Here is a 17,174-nt window from a genome sequence, read left to right as displayed (position 1 = left end):
TTTGCATGGCCCCGTGTTAGTCTGCTATGACAGACTACCGTAATAAGTGTAGTCTGCGCGCATTTTTTTTTCTCATTCATAAAAAGCTTAAATTGGGGACATTTTTGGGGACAGCTTTAGTCGGGGGACAGGTCATCCATCCGGCACCTTCTTTTGGCACAAGTCCTCTGTTCTGCCGCTTTATTTTTCAGACTTTTCCATCTTCACCACACCTCACATGTGTGTTTAGAAGCGCTACATTGAAAATGGTCTGGTCTGAAACAGCGTCTCACGGCAAAATGTTCTGAACGCTGGTATATTAAAAATTCATATCATAACGTAAAAAAGAAAAAAACAGTATTCAGTATGACCGGTGTACCACCCAGCCCTACTTTGAACCTCCTCTGTCAATCTCTCTTCAGTGTGTTCCATCCTTATCAATCTAAAACAAGATGGTGAATCAGCCATCTCTCTTTTTTTTTTCTCACAGTATTAAAACTATAGTGAAGCTTTTCGAACATTCTATCCAGACCTGTCTGAGAAGTATCAGTTTGTCAGACGCAACTGGAGAAAAGTGGCTGTCATGAAGGCTCAGGTGGAATAAATCAGTATTCACTGATCCTATTGATTTACCCCACCTGCTCCGGAGGGCTAAGGCGTGTGCATGGATTGGCACATTTGATAAAGTGGACATCAGACGTCAAAAACACTTTGTGCGTGGAGCTTTTTCTTACTCCTCCTCTCGTGCAAAGAGGTAAACACAGAAAGAGAGTGCTCCTCACATCATGACTAATAGGAAACATAACTGCAACGGAGACAACTAATTTATCACCCCCAGATAACAAATTACCCCATTTAACGTTAAGCGGGCTACTTGCTCTTGTCCACCCTCTTAAAACCTCCACAGGAAAGAGGCAGAAAGAGAAATGGGACGGATTAATAATTTGCTTATTCATTGAGTGCATTGAGAGATATGAATATTTAAATGATGTTCCTATTTTAGTCCTGGAGAGGACAGACTTGCCACTTGATGTGCAGGTGTTGGGGGCGTTTGTTTAGACGGAATCAACATCTTTTCAATCTGCATTCATTAGCTCGAGATAGGAAGACGGGCTGAAAGTAACTTGCAGCTCATCTCTATGGAAATTGAATATATATAATTTCCTCCCTCAGATGTGGACGTGGTGAATTTCGGCGCGAGTGCAAGTAAATGCACTGGAAGCATTCCAAATGGGTTTGTGCGTGTATGCACCTGCCTCCAAATGTGTGTAAACGTAGGATGTACATGCTCTTCCTTCCGCTGGCCTCTGATGAGTTTGATGATAATGAGGAGGGTAGTGATGATAATGACACAAATTACATGCGATGTGGCGATGTGGTAATTATGTTACTTACAAGCCCATATGATGCTACATGTTCGCATGAGTTAGCGGAGCATGAGTTAGTGTCATTCTCACTAAAATCAAGCTCTCATTATCATTAACAAATAATACGATGCCCATATCTACGACGATCAGCCACAACATCATGACCACTGACAGGAGAAGTGGATAACATTGACCACCTTGTGACAATTCAGTGTTCTGCAATGACACAAACAACCCCACTAAAACGGTCTGTTCCAGACACCACACCCTCAGAAGACCCATGTCCATTCTCTGGATGAGACACAACTATTTCAGAGGCACAAGGGAGAGCTACACAATATTAGGTCATAATGTTATGACTGACTGGTGTATACTGGGATCTGCAATGCCACAATGTCAAAGCAGCGGCAACAGGAGGCACCTACGTGTTTATTTTTGCTAATTGTTTTTAATAATGAGCTCTTCCACTGTGTGCCCTCGTGCGCTAAGCTCATGGGAGCAGGTACGGAGAAGCGGTGAGCTTCCTAAGCGAGCCCAGGTGGAAAATAAAAGAGAAGTCAGTGTCATCGTGGGACGAGCCGGCATGAAGCGTGACGCAGGATGGATGTCAGTTATTAAATGTAAACCTTTTCATTTATTCGCTTATTTTCAAGGTGTTGAGCGTTCTTGTCTTAATTGGGTCCGTTCGATGTCGCATTGGTTGTTTCGGTGCTTAGTGTCATAATTAAAGCAGCTGGATAATAATAAGGGTGCTACATGAATTTAACCGAAGCAGGAACCTGTAATGGACTTTTGCAATCAAGTTGATTAATAATTTGCAATAATTTGCTGGTATTGCTTCTTTACAAAATGACAGATTGCCAGTTCAAAAAAACCCGTGGAGTCGTGTGACTGCTAAATGTTTTTTGCAATCACAGAAGTATTATTTAGAATCTGCCAGCGTTGAAATGAATCAAACAGTCAAACCTCTAACCGCGCCACACACCCTTTGACACTGGATTAAGGAGAGCTTAAGAAGGGTTTTAACTTTGTTCGGTCGGTCTCTTTTTCATTTGTCACACAACCATTTGTGAAGTGCAACAGTATAAATGCTCCTAATGAGAGACCTGTTTTTTTAAATCCTCCAGGGCTTTGGTCACGGTTTTCCTTTCACTGGTCAGGATATAAATATAAAATACATTCTATAAATTTAATTTACCGTTTGATTTTTTATTTTTTTTTTTTTAAATCTCCGTGGGTGTGTTTTTGTTTTCTTCAGACCTTTAGCCTCAGGCCTCAGGTAACAGTATCAGCTGAGTGCTTTTCCAGGGGAATCCCCCGAGGGTTTGACAACACGGCATCTTCGCATCCTTACTACAACTCTTATTTTCTTCACCCTTGAGTGCTGATAAATACTTTTTTATCCTTGACATGAGAAATAAATGTCATACTACAGTTAATTTTTAATATTTCCTCTTCTACATGAATATTTCTTCAGTTATTCATGAGTGTTTGCTTTACGAGTGTTTATCACGTCCCTCTTCCCCCCAGCTTGACGGGCTGTTGTGTATCTGGTTGAATCCAATTCTAGATCAGTTAGTGTTTTAACATGAACCTCTGCGGGGAGTTTGTATTATTAACAATAGAGTGAGCCTCAATTAGATGGCACCTTCGGAGATTTGACGACAAGTGGAAAGATAAATGGCGAGTGTGTATGTGCGTGCGTCCTGTGGTTGAGGTGGTTGTGCACAGGTCTACCACAGCCTCTTTGACATCAACAACAATTATCTCCAGGCGAATCCTCAGGTGCATTTTGGTGCCTCCTAGAATCCTTGTAACGGAAAGAATTGCATGTTGTTGGTCGGTGGACGCTCTTAACAAGTCAATATGCCGCAGCGTTTCATTTAGGAAACACTTATGTTGTTCAGGGACTAATTGTGAACGGATGGAAGCGACAGTTGCTCTTCAGACAAGCTGCAGTTTACAGTTGAGGTAGAAGTTCACTTTGTCAATCGTAACTGTGACACGTACTGATAGCAGCCTGGTCTGAAGCATCGATAATGAAAAGCTGACTGGGTGTGCTGCTGCAGTGTATCCTCTATGAATTATTTTATGTGAAGTACTGCAGCCCTGACTATGCCATGCATAGTTATGAAGTGTTATATTCCCTCCATGTGGCGTAAGAGGAAAAAACATTGATCGTTTAAATCAAATACTTATGCAAATATAAGTTGTAAACAGCAGCTGATTGTTAAATATTAAAAGGACTGGCCAGACCCCTTCATGGTTTGTAAACAATGTGACAAATACCGACGGAAACGCATATTTTAGAGAATATACTAATACACTCACTCCCCGAGACCGTGAATGTAATTTTAAAAAGTTGACTCTGACTGATGGGACTTTATTCACCCTACAACCTCACACACTCATACACAAGAGGGGACAAAGTCTGGTCTGTCTTTATCAAGTGAAGTCTCTCCAACAAAGATATTACAAGAAGTAAGTGGAACCACTATGGAAGGGAATGTAGTAAATGCAACTTCTGCTTGGACACCCCTGAAACATGCAGCTAACATTGCATTAGCTCGCAGTTAGCATTAACATGTAACAAAAATCCACTAAATAAGTATCAATTTAATGTAACTTCAGTCAAGATTTATTCTAACCCATAACTTTTCCAGGCTGAAACTGATGATGCATTAGTGTGCAGTAGATGTGCACATTGTTGTCTGACTCGAATCCTTTCTTTTAATCGCCACAGCCAAACTAAAGTTGTCTATGACAGTGTCTGGTTTGTGATAAAACTTAAAGTTAGTGTTTTTGATTTTTCGGTTTTGGCTCCAAAAGTACAGCAAGAGGACACTTTCACAGTTGACAGTGACAGTGTTTTCGCCTTAAGCTTCCTTCTGTTTTGCCTCCAGCTAAGATCGTGACGTCACAGTGACGTAACATTGTGACGTCACAGTGACGTAGCCATGAAGGGGTCACAATGGTCTGCGTCACGGATGTCCAAAAAGTACTGTAAACTCCGTAGTGCTATTGTGAGTGTACTCATCATTTTAGTAACTGAAGATCAGTTTTTCCTCTCCAACAAATGCGTTGGGGATTAGTGACACACGATGCCTGATAAAGTGGAAGAGAGAACACAGTTTGTTTGTTTCTGCGCAAAAGAATTCAAGCATAAACTAGCTTACTTCAGTCACAGAGGAGTCTCCGTTGCAAGCTCTGATCTCTTTACCCTCTCTCCCACACAAACAGTAGCTTTTCTTCATAATCTTTACCTTCTCTCGCGTCCTCATTCCTCAGTCTTAGTTGTGCAGTGTCTCTCTCTTATAAGGGAGTGGCACGAGCATAGCTCTGCTTCAAATTATTTATTTGCTCCTTCAACCCTCTTCCCCTCCAGAGGCCTTTTGCCAAGCTGCCAGAAGGGAATACTGTCTCAGTTCTCATATCTGGTTAACTGAAGCTGGGTCTTTTCATGGATGGCTCTTAAAAGGGAGAGATAATATACACCGCTGCAGACTGCGCGGAGGCAGACAAAGACGTAACTCTTACTCTTCATCAGCTGTTTGAAATGGGCAGCGTTTGTCATGTCTGCAAGTGAAGTATTCTTTATTCATGGAGTGTGTTAATGTTTTATTTCCCAGCAGAAGAAGAAGAAGAAAAAGGAACAATGAGGGAGAGGCGGGAGGGATGCAGAAATTATATGTTCATATTTCATAAATGCAGATTATGTCAGCTTTCTGATTTTCCACCATGAAATTGTGAATTGAGCTTGAAAATCAGCTCACAACGGCGTGTTAGATGGTGGGAGGAGGCTGGTGCTCTCAACACGAAAAATCACTAGTTTCCAGCTTGTTTATCTAACTCACGTGCTTGTCTAGAGGAGAAAAAGTAGAAGAGAGACTTCGGCAGAAGGCAGCGTTTTCCAGAGGTTGCAGAGAGATAAGAGAAGAGAAAGATAAAGGGTTAAAGAGCCAGAGAGGGCGCAGAGAGCTGACATTTTCTGTAACACTCTCTAAATGTTTCTGACTTGGTGAATTATTCATCGCGGGTAGACTCGTGATGGTGACTAGTACACAAAGCATGTGCATCAGCCCTTAAATTTGTAATGTTGCTCTGAATGAGCTAAGTATATGTGTGCAGATTGCACTGGCTAAGACTGACGTGCGTAGGTGAACATGGCATCAGCTGTTATTTTCAGCATAGGTCATTGTACAGACTAGACCAGAATAATGGTTCCGCTTATAGGAAAAATAGCAAAACTCGCTCACACATAAAGACTTTTATTCTGAGCTGATGTAATTTGCGCTAATTTCTGCACAAAAATGACATTTTCATCAACAGATTTTCACATTTATTCAGGAAAATTTGCCAGTATTACATATCTGTAAGGTGCAAACCCAAGTGCTTCTCCAAGATGAGAAGTTCTTAGGGAGGCAACTTAGTTTCCATGTGTTCAGAAGTGTTTCCAATCAGTATGATGCTGTACAGTGGCCGGGAGGTGCTTTTTGGGGGCAACATATGAGCCGCTTTGTGCCATTTTATTTGTCATGTGGTCGGTCTTTAGACTTTTTAAATGGCTGAGTTCTGTAGCAGAAATAGCCTTTTTACAACTAGATGCGGTTTTGCGATGGATCAACATTTATGGAGAAATTCTCGACACTAAGGAAAACCAGAGAAAGAAAGATCGTTTGGCTATGTGTCAACGTGGCCAAACGATCTTTCTTTCTTTCTGTAAAATACAGAAGAATCTGTTAATTTGATTAATTTCCGTAACTCTGTGCAGTGTGATCAGAAGTAATGTCCATGTTACATAAACTTAAAACTTAAAAAGCAGCATTTTCTTCTTCAACTGGCTCTTTACATCAGCTACCATTGGCCAGATGCTTGGAGCCAAAGAAGAAGAAATGCAATGATTCCAGTCTCATACAACAATGATCTGATCTGTGACTTCGCTACATCTGAACTGACCAAACTTGGAAAAGGGTGCTTCTTTCTCGAATTAAGCGCATTTTCAAGAGACACCTTTTGTAATGTGATACGTCAAAATGTGCATCAGAGATTCGGACATGGCTCGCATAGGCTGAATATTAGACCAGTGACCAACTTTGTCAATCATTTCATCAATCAGCAGCACTTAGCATGTGTTCCCACCTGAAGAGTTGGTACCATTATGCACACAAAAGAACGATTATTCACATGCCAGTTGACAGGTTCACACACATTTGCAACAGCTTGCAGGAAGGTTGAGCGTTGAGAGCTGCAGCCGTTTGTTGGATTGGAGATGTTAGCCTCTGTGGCTTGGGTTGGCTTTCAATTCATGTTCAAAGGCAGCGGCTGTCTGACTCGCTCCTCGATGGCTGGTGGGCGTGGGTACTTAGAACTGAGGGATTCTGACACTGTGTGTCTCTCCGAGTGCGTGCACATTTCTGTTTCCCATTAACAGTGTATTGCAGCGTTCATGCATCGCTGGTTTTTGTGCGTGCGATGTAGCCGAGCTTCCAGAGCTGCTCCACTCCTGTGACAGAGAGGGAGAGGCACGATCTCAAAGAGCTCTCTGCTTTTATTCCAAAGTGGAGAAGAGAGTCACTAAAGCATCAGAGCCATGAAAAGCCATGTGGTTAAACTGCCTGCCCTCTACTGTACGACCAAATAAAACAACAACACGTTTCTCTGAAGCTTTGGATTTTGTCCTTTTTGATGATTTAAAGCATAAATTAAGTGAGTAAATTCAATTTAGTCGGATTTCCGTACACGGCCTACCTCCACATCGCCCACTTTAAATCGCTATTTCCATTGCTAGAAGGTCAGTGCAATAAGGCCAAACAAATACAAATACAAATACATTTTTTAAATGATGACTTGGAAAGTAATGGCGTTCTGGACCAACCTGGAGGTGAGGGCTTTTCTGTCCTTGTTGGGAGAAGAGATATACGGCTGGAGTTGGATGGGACCTCTTGGAACGACAAGGTTTTCTAGTGGATCATGGCTGAGATGGCTAAACTTGGCTTTATCAGGACGGTAAAACAAATGAAAGAGAAACTTTAAAAAATTTAAGGCCAATTATCGGGTATATACGAGTGGTGTTGACCGAAAGGTCCCAAAGCGGTATGAGGAGATGGACGCGATAAACGGCCACAGACCAGGGAGCACCAGTAGGTAAGCTTGATAAAATGTAAAACTGTTTTATTTATTTTAGAGAAACCACAATTGCGAACAATGAAGTCCCAATGTCCTCAAACAAGTACTTGCTAATTTGCGAGGTTGTAGGTTGTTGCTCTTGATAAAGTTTGTTAAATTTGGTGCGTCATATCAAGCTAGCTGGGGAGGAATGACGGGTGGAGCAGAACGTGTTTTCAATCAAACTTTTATACTCCTGTGCATTATCATCAATAGAACACTTATGGGTTTTGTGGCGAAACAATAATGCATATATTATAGCACTTCTATTGTTTGTGTTATTTTAAAAAGTGTTCTTTTGTTAATATATTATTATGATTATTAAGAACAAACCTGATTTTAGACCCTGGAAAGCCCCCAGGTGCCCTTAATGTCTCACAGTTCACATGTGATGGAAGGAAGCAGATTTGCTTCTCTTCTTATGAGGACCTGGTCACTATATGGACGCTCTTTTTGTGATGTGTATGTGGTCGAGCAGTTGTGTGACCTGTGTGTGTGTGTGTGTGGAAATAAGGCTCCATTTTCAGGTGTGTGGGCCCACTCCGGTATCGGCAGAGTATCGTATGACCAGGTACGGGGCTCAGTTACCCCTCTGCCTCTCATAGCAGGGTGTAATGAGGCCATTAGATCCTGCTAATAGCTTGTAGAGCTAGTCAACTGAGAGAATAGCCAAGGGGATCAGATTGCACCACACTGGCCTTTCATCGCAGTCCTCATCCAGTTCCAAACTTTTACCTCCATTGTTCGCTTCCTCTATGCTACTCGCTTCGTCCCTTTTACCCGACTTACTCAATTCACTCTCTGCACTCGCCCTCTTAATTCAGCCGTTGCTCTGAATATTCTCTCCTTTCTCTTTCTAGCGTGTTGTCTCATGGGCTCGTGATTTAATTTTCTCAATTTATCCATTCAAAATTGTCCCTTTGCTCAAATTACCACTATCCCAGTTAACTCTCCAAATTATAATTCTACAGTAATAGGGGTGGGATTTGGCAAGGACTTCACTATACGATCCGTATCACGATACTTGAGTCAAAATACGATACATTATTGCGATACTGCGATATTGTAAATAGTTCACTGAGACATTTTAAGTGAAGCTTAAAATACACATTGTGATAATTTATTGGACAAATTGATTTTTTTTCGTTCTGAGCCACATTACAACCATGTAACTCCATCGTCTCCATTTCGCTGTGTCACCCTCTGAAGCATCTTATGCAAAGCTGTAAACGCTGATGCAGATGGTTGAGGTGTCACCGAGCAGAGCGGACCAATCTTCACACGGCTCTGGTTGCGACCAACGCTGCAACAGACCCATCTGTTCTTAATAGATGCTGCATTGCAGTTATTGCGGCCGATAAAACATATGACGAGCAGCTGTAGATCAAATAAGCATCTCCTCTCCTCTCATACTGCGGGATAGGATGGTACTGTTTAGTTTAACATTGAACAAATGTGTGTTTTGAACTGTAATTAAAATAATAGCCTTCCTGAAGGTGTCATTAAACTAAATGTGGAGTGGAGTAAATAATGTCTGCTTCCTGAGTAAAGGACAAAAAATACAATGTGAATATTAGAGCTGCTTTTATTATCATTATTTTATTATAATCATTACAGCGCTGTCTGACCTACTTTTCATTATGACCATTGTTGAGAGAAAAGCCTCAGTTGGTAATTTTCATTTCAGCTTCTATGAAAGAAAACATTATTATTATTATTTAATTGATGGATCATTTAACTGAATGGAGCTGAGAAACTGTGAATATTGATTCTGACTGTTAAAATACGCTCTGTTGGCTCTGGGCTTTATGAAATATTGACTATTTTTTTATGCGTAAACCTTTATGTCGGACTCGAGGGTGTCTGAGTTTAGTGTGCGTGAAATCTTTGCCTTTGATGGTTTAACATTTTAGAGAAAGTTATGAATACGAGATATTTTCACAGTGTAATATTATTAAAGGCAATATGCAACTTTTGCATCATGACAGCTTTTGCAAAGGGGGCAAGTTGCTCATTAATGTTGGCGGTTCGAAGGAAAAGTCACTCGCAGCCATCATCACCACCATCACCTCCATCTCAGAAGCTTTTGCCGTGCACCACCTCCTAATGAGACCTGCTGCTTTGCTCCCCGTCTTGAGCCAGGTGTCTGTGCCTCTCCTGGTCCTGTGGTTTCACAATGACAGCGTGGCCTTTAGCTATAAAAGCAGCCTTGTTCTTAGTTGCAGCCTGTTTTTTTTTTTTTTTTTTTTTGTTTAGCAGAGACATGCGCCCCTCCCCTCTCCCTCAGTGCCAGCCTTTGAGGCAAATGTCAGCTAATTAAGGGTTACATAGTCGACCTTTCTCACCCCCAACTGGGCCTGCGCCGCGCTACTCTACCTGCCAAAGCAACCAAGAACCACACTGCATACTACAGGTTGTCCTTGTCTGCATGAGGATGTCACAAAAACAGACGTGAGGTACAGGTCAGTGTGGCCTCTGATATGCAAAATACTGCTGTGATCCATCCTATAGATCAGGCGTCTTCAACGTTTTTCAGGCCAAACTGATGGAGAAATTAAGTAGGGACCCTCCACCCAACATATCTGTTCTATATTAAACTCAGCCTAGTGCTATTTATTTAAATATATTTAAATATACATTATTGTTGTAATTTTGCATTCACTGTTAGGCTATTCAAATAATACACAGGTTCAAATATTAATTTTTTTTATTTCAAACATGTGCAGCAGTAAAAAAATACGTATTTGAGGGGGAAAATTTAAAAAATAAATAAATAAATACATAAATAAATAAATATATATGTCTAATCAACCAAAGACCTTGTGACCCCCCTGCAGTACCTCTGCGGACCCCCTGTTGAAGATCTATGCTGTAGACCCCTTCACTGTTTGTAAACAATGTGACTTTGTTGACGGGGCGGGGCTTAGCTGGAGGCAAAAGAAAAGACTTTAGCTTGTAAATCTCAGTTAGCATATTTCTGTTTTGGCAAGAATGGCCAAGGAAAACTCATATTTTAGAGAATATACTGACAAACTCACTCTCCGAGACCGTGTTATTTTAAAAAGTTGACTCTGACTGAATATTAGCAAGCCTAGCGGTTAGCATTAGCATTAACCTGTAACAAGAACCCCCCAAAATAATGATTAACTAACGTGATTTCAGTCACAATTTATTCTAACCCATAATGCTGTCGAGGTTGAAACTGATGATGCATTACATCTTTATTCAACACCTTTTGGATTCCATCTGACCTGATATCAAGTGTGCATGTTGTTGATGCAGCTAATGCTGTGACGTCACAGTGACGTAGGCTATGAAGGGGTCTATAGGTAGTAGACTAACACCGAACAACAGAAGGACATTTAAAATGTAACGACCCTACACAAATTTTAACTCACGCTTGTGAATATTACTGAAATATGTCCGTCCCAGTTAACCTACGCACAATAATCACCTCTCAAATATCTTGGTTTGGGAATGATGATGTCAAAACGAATGTTGCATTTGATCATCAAGCACAAAAGCAGCATTTGAGAAGGGCTCTGAATATTGAATATCGTCTCTCCAGTTCAAAGCATTTTTAGAGCAGTGGGGATACGTTCCATAGCGAGAGAACAGAGACGCTGAGAACACACTGTACCCTTTCCCTCTTTTTAGTCAGCAGCCACACATGTCAGTCAATAAATTTACTGTTTAGGGCTAGAAAAAAAAAAACAAAAAAACTCAGGTCTTAGGAGAAGGTGCTGATTATCAGAATACGATATGGCCCAACTCACTGTGTTGTTTTCCGCGACTTTCCGAGTTGATATGATAAGTAATGAATCGTGTAAGTGGCACAGACAGTGTTGGGAGGGACAGTATATGAAAGAGAGCTGACAGAGTCAAGGACAAATAAAGATGAGTGAATACAAGGCAAAATAGGAGCGAAATGGTGCTTTGAATTAAAATGAAATGGCCTAGAGGGAAATGTGTTTCCTATCCTTATTCAGTGATAAGAACAGAGTTTGCAAACGGAGTAACAAAATGTGTGACATCAGAACTAAATTAACAAAAGAAATGTAGAAATTTGTTGGATCAGACCAATTTTTTGGGCTAAACTAATGGCACATTTCCTCAATAATGTGGATAAAAGTCTGCACGTGGAATAACATGAAAATGTTCCCTGTATTTGGAAGCATTTTGTCTGTGAAACCAGATTTCAAGTAAATCTGTATTTACTGTATACAATCAAGTCAAGATTGAACTTTGGAAAGTCTTGAAATTAGATATAAAGTCCAAGCAAAGAATATACTCAGATGCAGCATCAGAGAATAGACACGGGCCTTCTGAGGGTGTCCTGTGGTGTCTGGAAAGAGAATGCTGTTAGTCAGAGGTGGGCTCTATGGATCATCCCACAGATACTTCAGTTTTGGTCAGCAGAACAGTGAATTGTCACAAGATGGTCGATGTTATTTCTCGTCATAATGTTATGCCTGATCTGACTACGTGGCCTGCACAGGGTGCAGACAAACAAGCATCTGTTAAAAAAGCACCAAGAAAAACAAAACCTATGACAGATGATGAGAAACCGACAGAAGCTGTGACTTTGTCAGGAGCCTCAGTCGACACCTGCTCCTCTTCTCAGGTGTCTCAGCTTCTCCCGCGACTCGTTCTGTCTTCCTTCTCAAATGTATTTAAAGTGCACACAGCAGGTACACACTGGTGAAACACACTACAATTTTAAAGTTTCAGTCAGGGGTATTGTATGTCCATTTTTGTCATTCACTGAAGTGAAATAATCCAAAACAATAGCAAAGGCAGATGATGGTGACGCTTTTACATGAAGTGAGTCGTGCATTCGGTTTTGAGCATTTTCAGTGACTCACAGTTGATGTTTTGTTTAAGGGGCAGAAATATGGTTTGTTTAAGATCTGGGGAATTAATAGGAGCAATCTAACCTCCCTGCTAGGACAGACAAAGAGGAGAGTGCCACCTACAGAAACTCAAACGTCATTAGCAGGAAATGAAACAAGAGTACAGTTCCACCTACACGGTTTTATTTACAGGTGAGCTGTGGGAAGAGCAGTGGAACAAAGCTTGGTGTGCCAATTATAGACGATGCTGCAACAAGCCAAAGTGAAGGAGTTTGTAGATTTCTTGTTTGAGGCAGTTTTTGTCAATGAAATCATTCCTCTCGGGTCCATTATGATACAATAACTGAAGAACAAAAATGATTTCCTTGTCTAATTTGAGTAGAATTTTAAGGTATGACGTCTGTTGTGAAAAGTTGTTATACTTACACAACAAAGCAGATCGTTTGTGAAGGGACAAAATAGACATCTAGAAAACGGTACATCCTATATGTGTATGTACCTTCTGTAGGTGTATGTACCACAAATACATAAAACAAGGCTTAAACTTAAAGGCTCAAACTTAGGCTTGGTTACGTGTCACCTCTCATCTAAAGACTTCTTCAGCTCTACGTGGTGGGTGTCCCAGGGTTTCTAAAGCCCTGTTTGGACGTTGGGGTCATTAACCATATTACTGACAAAAATGCCATAAATAGTAACACACTAAGGCCACCTTAAGGACAAACTCACAGACATAAGCAGAGCAATGTAACCATAGTTTAAAGAGGACATGAAACAAACGCCACAGGCACCAATATAGCATATGTGTATAAATCTTAAACATAATACTGAAATAAAACATAAAAATCAGCTGTTTTAAAGAAAATCAGATATTTATGACCTGTTTTGGGGCGTACTCTCCGCCATCTTTATTTTCCATCACTTCCTACGTCATCAGGTATGTTAGTTGTTTGGGTTGCTATTGGAGAAGACACAATTAAGGAGAAAATGTGCCAGAGTACGAGGCGAGATTTTTCTCTCAACTAATCCAATGGTCTATACGTTTGAGCCACTTACTAAAAGAAGGGTTGAGAGACCCATTTTTGCAGACGATGAAGTAGATTCAGCAAGGGTCAGCAACACTTCATGGTGGCTTATCAGAAGATCAAAAGTTAAAGGCAATAGCTCAAACAAAAAGAAAACCACAACAAAGGACTCAGTAATGAGTAGCCCCACCATTCTCTAACCCAAACCCATTGAACAGCATATTTCAGTTAATTTGTTGTTTTCAATAAATTTCCTAATCAAAATGTTTGGTGTCTTGCTCCCATCTTTTTTGAAGCTTTACTTAGAATCTTCTTAAGATCCAACAGTGCAAAATGAAAATTCCAATTCCAGATTCCTCCTTTCGACTGCAACTAGCCAACGTGGGAGAACAGGTGGTCGTGTCAGTAGCAAATGGTGGAAATGAACAGGTTTCTCCAGGTTCTTTAACTTCATAAAACTCATTTGAGCATCTTTGAGCAATGCCTCCTTTAATTGATTTTGTAATCTGCTCCTCTTTCCCTGTCATTTTCAATGTATATGTAGTTGCAAATTGAGCCAACCAATCCAATGATGTCCATTCCTTTCGCCATCACTGTTAAAACTCAAATAACCATTTTTGGCATCAGATACCTTCTTTTAATTATCTATGTTTAGTGTTGCGTGTCCTCTTTAAATTTGCAAGGAATGCATGTGTGCCTGGGACAAAAGTAAGAAAGTCAACTTTTTGGGTTAGTCCACCTACTTCTGAAGGACAAGTGACGATGCACACATTTTGGGCAAAGAAGACTGAAAGAAGGTTAAAATTAGACACTGGTGTCACTACAGCTTGGGAGTATCAGAAATCAACCCTAATGGAACCAACAAATCACACAATGTTGTCAATAACAGGGTAAACAAAGTCAACAACCTCATAAGAGGTTAATGAACCTGGGTCTGAGGTGGAACTGCTATGATGTTCTAACGCTGTGAGAAAGTAGAACTAATTCAGACGTTACAACGAGCTGATGAAACCAAGGTTAAGGCTCAAGTGTTAGCTGTGCATTACATACAGCTATCAATGTATTTTTATGTAATTATATACACTGTAGTCTTTGTATTCTCCTGCTTGTTCTTCAAACAGTGCTGCCAGTTTTAATCAGAGCTTTTTAATATTTATACAGACATTACATGCAAATACTGTCTGATCCAGGTTTTACTCGCTACACACATGCTAATTCTCTTCTCTGTGCCTTCCCTTTCAGAGACATCAAACCTGACAACATACTACTGGATGAGCACGGTAAGACACCTTTTCAAAATGTATTTCATAATGTTCGTATTTTTTAAACTATTCATTTACACAATTTGATCTGACCTTACTTGTCGTGCCATTCAAATTTTTAAACAAAACTTCCTTTGAATGAAGCCTTCAGCAGGCTCAAGCCTCACTTTTGCTCAAATGAAAAAAGCTGAAATGCTCAAAGGCAAGTTTCAAAGTTGATGCCCAGATGAAAAATACTTGGTTCCGTAATTTAATACACATTAGCAAAGGTATGCGCGACTGAATTCTTATTTTAAAAGACATATTTGAAACCCCGCAACATTTAGCTTGATTCTTTTCTTGCTGTCTGGGCTATGGGATGAAATAAGAGGAGTGTCGTAATTGTAGTGTGAAAGACAAGGAGATATTTATCATCTCTGCTCGGCTGTGAGAGAAAATGCATCCGAGTGATGGATTGAGTTCCATCACAGGTTTTAGTGTCTGCTTTAATTTTCATGCAATGAGACGTTGCCATGATCAAACGCATACAGTGAATAAAGAGACAAAGGGAGCAGTGTGTGTGTGTGTTCACTGTATGTCAAAGGGAGGGGAACAACTGTAAATCAACAGAGCACCAAGACATATTGTAAAAGCTTTCTTTAATTACTATGTTAATCAAGAATGTATCTTGGAAAAATTCCAGCATACGCATTCACTGTGTGTATGCAGACACAACAGCTATACAAAGTTGTAAAACAAAACCACAGGCATTCATGTTCCTTGATGCGATTCAAAAAGAAACTTGGTGAAGTCGAAGGGCGACAGAGCCAGAGTTGGGTGAGGTGAGAGTCACTTTTTAAAAAGTATTTTTTATGGACTCAGCTTAATTGTCGCGTTGAACAATAAGTGCATTCCACCATGTTGAAAACATTGTCTTGCATGGAAGGCTTTTACGCACAATTCGACCTCAGTCTCTGCTTGTTGCTTGGCAACCTCGCAGCGATGACGAGACTCAGGTATTACTGGCATTTTGTCGTAGTCTGGCATTTTACACCACATAAAACCACAATTATGATATTTGTATTTGCATCAGATATATTTTGAGGTGTTCATCGGCACGCAGGGGTTTGTAGGCCGATTGTGTTACCTCTGTCGAGACGAGTAGCAGAAGTGGGGAGTCACATTACGACACACTTTAGTAAAAACAAAAAGGGCCAAGTTATTGCGTACATTGACCTGATGATCCTAGTACTGTGTATTTCAGGTAACAGGACATATAGAGCTTAATATACTATTATTATTGTACTATACTATCGAGGATTAAACCTGCTGTGACAAACTGTGGCTCAGTTTGTGTTGTGGCTCACAAAAGGCCGACTAAAGTGGCCTTGGGTGAGATCCTGAGCACACAGTTGCTTCCACTGATATATTCTGAGGGTGTCCTGTGGTGTGTGGTGTTGGTAGTGAGAGCCTTTGGGTCCAATGGGTTTAGGGGAAGGACCTCTGTGGACCAGGTTTGTTCCAGCATCCCACAGATACTTGATAAGTCTGGGATCTGGGGAATTTAGAGTGGAACAAGGAGTGTCATTGCCATGTGGTGGTGGTGCTACATGTCTACGTAACATCCACATGACAGGTCCAAAAGTTTCCCAGCAGAACGCTGAATTGTAAATGTTATTTACTTCTCCTGTCAGTGGTTTGAACGTCGCGGCTGATCAGTGTACGTGGAAGTTTTGAAGCGAACTAGGAGGATGTCTGAATATGTGGAATGGCAGCCCTACTGGAAGCAGACAGAGAGGGAGAAAGACTGTGAGCCGAGAGTGACAACTGAGAGGGAGACCAACGGAGATATGACAAGGAGGGGGAAAGTGATGAGCAAACATTTCTGTAAAGAAAGATTTTGTCAAAGGCAGAAAAAAAGAGGACAGGCAAACAGAGACACATGTGGGACGAATAGCGATAAAAGAACGGGGAGATTGAGGGAGGGTAAAGGGAGAAAGGCGACCTTGTCAGCCTCAACCTGATTTCCACAGGACAACAGTTATCCACCTGTGGTTTCCCTCTCTCTGTATGCGTTTGTGTCCTTTCAAACCGAGTAAGCAATTCTCTCCTCCTAATGCATTCTGCCCACACTGTTTTTCTGCACAAACCCATCCACAGTCTTCCCTCCTTCCTGAAGTCTGAAACAACATGAGGTGTCAGAGGGTGGTAGGAAGCTGTTTTCTTTTGCACATGTGATTTCTGCCGGTTGGAATTGAGCCATGCTCTTATATTCCTGTGGGAGCCAACGTCATATAGAGAAAAACAATTTACTCATGCAGGTGCGACGCTGCTTTGTTAAACGGCGTAGCCCCAGGATGCTGAGAGAAGTTCCAAGAGGACCGTTGTCTAGGTTATCCACCGAGAGCTCTCACGCATACAGAAACACAGTAATTTAAACAAAGACTCTGAAGACAACTTCTTCACTCCAAAACAAAGTGCAAGGGTTAGGATTAGGGCTTGGGTTAGGATTAGGGTTGATGAGTTTTGGTGAAATTAAAAGATAGG

At 41.0% G+C, this 17,174-nt stretch overlaps 1 protein-coding gene across 1 annotated transcript in view; it reads left to right on the top strand.

Moving 5' to 3' along the window:
* The window catches only part of stk32a (serine/threonine kinase 32A), a 65,967-nt gene that overhangs the window by 26,814 nt on the left and 21,979 nt on the right, over nt 1–17,174 (top strand). The window contains exon 6 of the mRNA XM_047608050.1: nt 14,629–14,666. Coding sequence (XP_047464006.1) covers nt 14,629–14,666 — 38 coding nt within the window. The remainder of the gene's footprint in view (nt 1–14,628; nt 14,667–17,174) is intronic.

The sequence above is a fragment of the Mugil cephalus genome, chromosome 15 (genome assembly GCF_022458985.1).
Source record: "Mugil cephalus isolate CIBA_MC_2020 chromosome 15, CIBA_Mcephalus_1.1, whole genome shotgun sequence".
NCBI lineage: Eukaryota > Metazoa > Chordata > Actinopteri > Mugiliformes > Mugilidae > Mugil > Mugil cephalus.
This window is presented reverse-complemented; position numbering and strand designations above follow the sequence as displayed.